Raw genomic sequence first — 7,138 nt, 5'->3', positions numbered from 1 at the left:
TTTACGTATTATTGAGTATATTCAGAGTGGACAAGGCGAGAGGGATAACTTGGTCCGAAATCTGTCTTACCCAGCAGGTTACGTTTGTCTTTTTCGCTTACCTAGCTAGGAGTATTTGTAAGGAGGTCAATGAGCGAGTCTTGAATATATCCCAACAGCGGGTGTCATAATACCCATAACTCCTAGCGGTCAAACAAGGTTCCAATATCTTTTCCACCATACATTTTTACCAGAGGGGATTTTAGAAACACTTAAAATAATGGCTGTGTTTCGTGTAGGATAACCATGTATGGGTGACTTTTATCAATAATTCAGCTCCATTTAATCTCAGATTCGAAAAAGCAAATTAGCATTAAAGTAGACATGCAAAACTACAAATCCATGCAAGCCCCTGCACGTCATGTGTAGTTGACAACTTTACTAACAGGTATTGTGTACATGTAAAACTTGCCAAAGACAGTTCACAGAATTCCCATTTAAATACATTTAGCCAATTTATTAATTACTGCATTTAGCTAACATTAGATAGTTCATCCAGTTCATCCAGTTCATCCATTAGCTTTTCCTCAATTTGGCAGTATCGTCCAGATCATGGCATCTGTAGTTCTGTATAATAGCTACATTAGCAGCTAATTAGCAATTAATTTGTTGGGTGTAAATACAGGCCAATATATTAATACGTCACCTGTTCTAAGAGAGATTTTACAGTGCATCATCAATCTACACACAATACCCCATAATGACAAAGCAAAAACGTTTTTTCCTTTCACATGTATAAAAAAAAACAACAGAAATACCTTATCTACAAAAGCATTCAGACCCTTTGCTATGAGACTCAAAATTGAGCTCATGTGCATCCTGTTTCCATTGATCATCCTTGAGCTGTTTCTACAACTTGATTAGAGTCCACCTGTGGTAAATTTAATTGATTGGACATGAGTTGGAAAGGCACACACCTGTCTGTAAAAGGCACATGACAGCCCGCTTGGGGTTTGCTAAAAGGCACAAAGACTCTCAGACCATGAGAAACAAGATTTTCTGGTCTGATGAACTTTGACCATGAATGCCCAGTGTCACGTCTGGAGGAAACCTGGCACCATCCCTACGGTGAAGCATGGTGGTGGCAGCATCATGCTGTGGGGATGTTTTTCAGCGATGGACTGGGAGGCTAGTCAGGATTTGAGGGAAAGATTAATGGATTAAAGTACTTGATGAAAACCTGCTCAGAACTTCAGACTGGGGCAAAAGTTTACCTTCCAACAGGACAATGACGCTAAGCACACAGCCAAGACAACGCAGGAGTGGCTTCGGGACAAGTCTCTGAATGTTCTTGAGTCACCCAGCCAGAGCCCTGACTTGAACCTGGTCAAACATCTCTGGAGAGACATGAAAATAGCTGTGCAGTAATGCTCCCCATCAGAGCTTGAGACGATCTGCAGAGAAGAATGGGAGAAACTCCCCAAATACAGGTGTGCCATGCTTGTAGAATCATACCCAGGAAGGTTCAAGGTTGTAATCGCTGCCAAAGGTGCTTCAACAAAGTACTAAGTAAAAGGTCTGAATAGTTATGTAAATGTGATCTGTTTAAGATATTTTTTTATACATTTGCCAAAAATTCGAAACCTGCTTTTGCTTTTTCAATATGCGGTATTGTGTGTAGATTGATGAGGAATTTAAAAAAAAAAATATATATATATATATATATTAGTAGAATAAGGCTTTAACGCAACATTTGTAAAAATGTGAATACTTTTGACTGCATTGTACATGGTTATCAAAATGTTATGCCAGGGTAAGCTTTCACAGAACACAGCCCTTTTAATTGTTATAAAATCTGCTATGGGAAAAAAGAATGGTTGAAAAATGATTGGAACTATTTCCCTGTTTGACAGCTAGGTTTTGGGGTATTATGACTCATACTGTGGTATTTTATTTGGTTAACAGTTTTTTGTGCTTATTCGCTACATAATGCTTAGGGTGTTGCAAGTGTATTGACATAAGTAGGATATCCTGGCAACTTTGAGAAAACACAGCTGTGCACACATCTGCCCTCTCATTGGCTGGAATGGTGCCACATGCTCTTGCCTCCTGACTGCCTTCCATTTAAGAGACATTTACTTTTAATTGATAGAGAAGCCACTTGACTATCTGGTCACTACAACGGATAAGTTATGTTTTTCACTTGTAGAACATATATTTAGTCCTTACCAGAAATAAATGAGCTCTGGTTCATTCGGCCATCCCTATGGGGAAATAATATGGTTTTGGAATTAACACCGAAAAATAAGGTCTGAGGTTAACACAAGCATATATTTTACATTGTTCTATGAGATAATAGCAGTCATTTAACATGACCTTTATGAAGTATGTGTTTTTATTGTTACATAAATTCACGAAGTGAGGTTAGCTGATTATCTCCTAGAACAAAACGTTTAAGATCGAAGACTGTGTTTACCACATACCTTATTTAAGGCGTTTATGCCAAAATCCTACAAAAACGCCATTAATTTTCCTCATAGGCTTTGTCCAAAGTAAGAGTGCCTAAAAAAAAGGATCCATGACGACTCCATTACTATTTCTTTGGGGTTAAAGTTTCAGTTTTCACCCCACCCAGTAGGTGGCGGCACCACACAATGAAAGCATGTAGTCCCCCGTAAAAATTTCACCGAAGAAGTTTACCAAAATGGCAGCGCAGCAACAACCCGGTGGACCGATTCCACAAGTTGGAATGCAGCAAGCTGCTACACTTCAACAACAGCAGTTGAGTCAACAGCAAGATTTCGACCCAGTTCATCGATTCAAAATGCTTATTCCACAATTAAAAGAGAGCCTCCAGGTACTCCACGTTTTGTTTACATGAGCTGGAAACAATGGCTAGTCAGTCTGGTCTCTTCACTGCCACACAGAGGGGGATAAGTGCATTTTCGAACAACCTTTACTTGGCGATCCTTCGAGTAATCAATCAATGTGTACGCTGCCATCTGTCTTTCAAATCTTCTCATTGATTGAGTCAGGTGAGTGTCATTCAACCAGTGGTTAATTTGGGAGGTGGGGGTCCTTCGTTCTGGGGCGTGCGGGGGGCACTCAGCCAAGGATGTAGTCAGCTGACTAGCTCAAGATAACTCAAGCCCACCTTTAGAATTCAATCGATCCGTCATATTTTATTTAACTGGGCTAGTCAATTAAGAACAAATTCTTATTTACAATGACTGCCTACCCCGGCCAAACCCTAACCACGTTGGCCTATTGTGCGCTGCACTATGGGTTGTGATACAGCGTTCCAATACATCTATTGGTGTCATGAGAAGGGCTAGCAGCTAATGTTAGATTCAGCTCAAATCTCCGACAATGCATTCAACGCCATTGGTGATCGCTATGCGCCTAATCCATGTTGTTGTTAAAAACCCTGGTTTTAAAATGGTCCATCTGTCAGTTGAGGAATAAATGTAGGTAGAATAGAAAGCTGTGATCCTGCTCTGTTAAGTGGCAATTAAACTGCTGGGCATGCAAATTTTTCTCCCAGTGCCACTCGAAATTTGAAAGCTCACAGACGAATATTATTTGCTCCCATAGAATGGGACAAGATGACCAATTGAATAGGTAAATCCTTCTAGGGAAAGGGGGATACCTAGTCAGTTGAACAACTGAAATGCAATCCTATTGGATTATCTGGTGTTGATTACTTTGTTTTTATTTATTTAACTAGGCTAGTCAGTTAAGAACTAATTCTTATTTACAATGACTGCATACCCAGGCCAAACCCGGACCATGCTGGGCCAATTGTGCGCCGCCCTATGGGAATCCCAATCACGGCCGGATGTGATACAGCCCGGATTCAAACCAGCGACGCCACTTGTGCACTGAGATGCAGTGCCTTAGACCTCTGTGCGTCTGGGACGCAGGAAATATTAAATGTCTGTTGATTACTCGTGTTGTTGGCTGAGGAAATATTAAATGTGGACAACAATTTTCCATTATATTCTAAATTAACATTACCAAAGGTGCAAGAGCCCCACCTGGCTCTAATTTGAATCTTAAGTGCAGGGTTAGGAACTGGCCCAATTCAACCACTGCATTCAATATTTCTGAGTCACTCATGACATGCAGAACTTTGGGGTGGAGACTCTCATGTCTCAATGAGAGAAGATTTTAAATGTACAAGATGGCGGCGTACACATTCTTGATTACTTCATGGAGCAAAAAAAATATTTAATTTAATAACAGAGGATTTTTTAAATGAACCATCTGCAACTAGCAATGCGTTGTCTTCCATGTTGTGAATTTAGGAAGTATCGACAAGTAAAGGTTGGTCAAATTGTCTGTGCTACGCTTTACACTACCTAAATAATCATAGCCATCTGGAACAGTAGTAATGATCTGACTAGGGAATATTTTTTTATGACTACCTTTTAAGTTGAACTGCAAATAGTGGTCAGAGACAGGGGGGGGATAATGCTTTTTAATGGAATATGTTTGCACAGTAACAACATTATGCTTATAGCTATATACAGGTATTGCAAAATGTAACTACATCAAATATAGGATAACTAATCATTATTTTCTGTCTAGAATGTCATGAAGATTGCCTCTTTAAATTTGGGACATAATACATCAATTGACAATGGCATGTAAGTACCCTTTTCCCCTAACTTAATGGCACACACACAGCGTATGTGTTTTTTCTGGAGCTGGAGATGCACAACTTTCCTAATGCCTTTGTATTTCAGAAAGAGCAGCGATGCCAGTGTACAGCGGTTTGACAAGAGTCTGGAAGAGTTTTATGCCCTGTGCGATCAGCTGGAGCTCTGCTTAGTGAGGCACACACAAAATGAAATTGTTCACCACCTCTTATTATTACACGTATTTCTATTTGACTTTTAGAGTACCGAGCATCATTCACCATAACATACAGTATAGTTTATACATTGATAAAGCTGGCAGCCTGGTTATCTGCTTACTATTACTCTTTTGTTTCCCCCATAGCGGCTTGCCTACGAGTGCTTATCCCAGAGCATTGACAGTGCCAAGCACTCTCCTAACTTGGTCCCAACAGCCACCAAGCCTGACACCGTACAGACAGAGTCCCTGTCCTACTCACAGTACCTCAGCATGATCAAGTCACAGATCTCCTGCGCCAAAGACATTCACAACGCTCTATTGGAGTGCTCCAAGAAAATTGCAGGAAAGGGCCAGCAGCAAGGAGTCCTGTAGAAATGGGCATTCCATTATACTATCACATGGTTGTTCTTTTTCTAAAGTTTTGTATTTTTTTGTATTGATTGATAAGGACATACACAGTTTAATAATTGTTTAACGGATGCCCCTCTTCAATTTTCTTCCCCCCAAAATCAGAAAAGTAGCAAACAAAATGACCTCAAGCATCAAGTAATGAGATTCACAACTTTCTTGGATTATGGAAAAGGTACTGTGCCTCAGATCTGGCCAGTCATGTTTTCAACAACACTATCCCACTGTTGACGCCAATGGAGTCTTGACGAGGTCACTAGGCGTTGAACTAAGGTTGCTATAGTATTTTTACAATCTGGTCCTCTTTCTTATTTTGTTCCTCGCGCTTCTTTAAAAAAATCTAATCAAAATCAATTGAAATAACACTTACAACTGCAATCCGCAAAGATGAAACAACCACCTCCGTTTGTCAATAACTTCGTTGTTATAAAATCGCCTTTTTCCCCCTCGGACATAATGCGGGACAGAAGAGCACAACATCAATATGTACAGGTTTTTTTTTTTTTTTACCATGCTGCTCCACGCTTCTGAGCTCGGCCACATAACGAGGTGGCACCGTTTCCCGCTACTGTAGCCAAAATGACCAGACTCATTCATTTCTCTCGAGTCGGGATGGTGCTATACTTGAACGCGGGCCGTTGTTGTCAGCATGCTAGGCTAGCTAATGCTATTGCAGCCCATTGGATTCCATTAAAACACGACTGCTAGCGTTGGGAGGAATTCAACAACACAACCGAAGTGTTGTTGAAACCAATGAGTTGATATACCTTTAGCTAACCTAGCACGACGACAAGGGGCAGTTAAATACACAATTAGCTATATTTCAATGTTCTTGATTCGCCATTCATATTTTCGGGATATTTAGGAGTACAGCGAAACATTCCATCTCTGGATTGAGGAACATTTCCCCAACCGTATAGCGTGCCGGGCTCGGGTGGTCATTCTGGCACTGCACCGTTCAGAATTCAAGAGCGAAAACTAACGAGTTGGATCATTTTGACTACCGCTACTACGGAGTTCAGCTTTAATCAAGTTTGCATGCCCTAACGTGTAAATAAAAGTGTTTTGTTACAAGTAGAGCACATTACCAAATGACCACCAGAGAGTGGTGACCAAGTCAGTACCAATGCTGTCCAAGCGCAGCTACTAGTCAACCAAATTGCAAAACCTTTGTGGCAGAGTAGCTTTGTCTTAATTGTAATAAACAATTTTCACTCATAATTTGTCTCTTACTTTTACATACATTCAGACCCCTTGACCTTTTCCACGTTTTGTTACGTTACAGCCTTATTCTAACATGAGGGGGAAATGCATTTAATCCAATCTACACACCCCATAATGACGAAGCGAAAACAGGTTTTTAGACATTTATTAAAAATGAAAAACACCTTATTTAAATAAGTATTCACACTTTGCTATGAGACTCGAAATTGAGCTCAGGTGCACCCTGTTTCCATTGACTTTCCTTGATGTTCCTACAACTTGATTGGAGACCACCTGTGGTAAATTTGCTTGATTGGACATGCTTTGGAATGGCACACACGTGTCTATATAAGGTCCCACAGTTGGCAGTGCATGTCAGAGCAAAAACCAAGCCATAAGATTGAAATAATTGTCTGTAGACAGCTGAGACAGGATTGTGTTGAGGCACAGATCTGGGGAAGGGTACCAAAACATTTCTGCAGCATTGAAGGTCCCCAAGAACAGTGGCCTCCATCATTCTTAAAATGGAAGACATTTTGAACCACTAAGACTCTTTCTAGAGCTGGCTACCTGGCCAAACTGAGGAATCAGGAGAGAAGGGCCTTGGTCAGGGAGCTGACCAAGAACCTGATGGTCATTCTGACAGTTCCAGAGTTCCTCTGTGGAAAACCTTCCAGAAGGACAACCA

At 40.7% G+C, this 7,138-nt stretch overlaps 1 protein-coding gene across 1 annotated transcript; it reads left to right on the top strand.

The window, feature by feature from the left end:
- Window positions 1-2,654: 2,654 nt before the first annotated feature.
- LOC112266708 (mediator of RNA polymerase II transcription subunit 29) lies at window positions 2,655-6,468 on the top strand. The gene is made up of 4 exons (XM_024444422.2): window positions 2,655-2,836; window positions 4,570-4,628; window positions 4,728-4,812; window positions 4,984-6,468. The coding sequence occupies exons 1-4, from the start codon at window positions 2,684-2,686 to the stop codon at window positions 5,209-5,211; spliced, it is 525 nt and encodes a 174-aa protein (XP_024300190.1). The 5' UTR covers window positions 2,655-2,683; the 3' UTR covers window positions 5,212-6,468.
- The last annotated feature ends 670 nt before the right edge of the window (window positions 6,469-7,138 follow it).

The sequence above is a fragment of the Oncorhynchus tshawytscha genome, linkage group LG14 (assembly GCF_018296145.1).
Source record: "Oncorhynchus tshawytscha isolate Ot180627B linkage group LG14, Otsh_v2.0, whole genome shotgun sequence".
Classification (NCBI taxonomy): Eukaryota; Metazoa; Chordata; class Actinopteri; order Salmoniformes; family Salmonidae; genus Oncorhynchus; species Oncorhynchus tshawytscha.
Note: the sequence above shows the minus strand (reverse complement) of the source record. Positions and strands in the feature narration are given on the sequence as shown.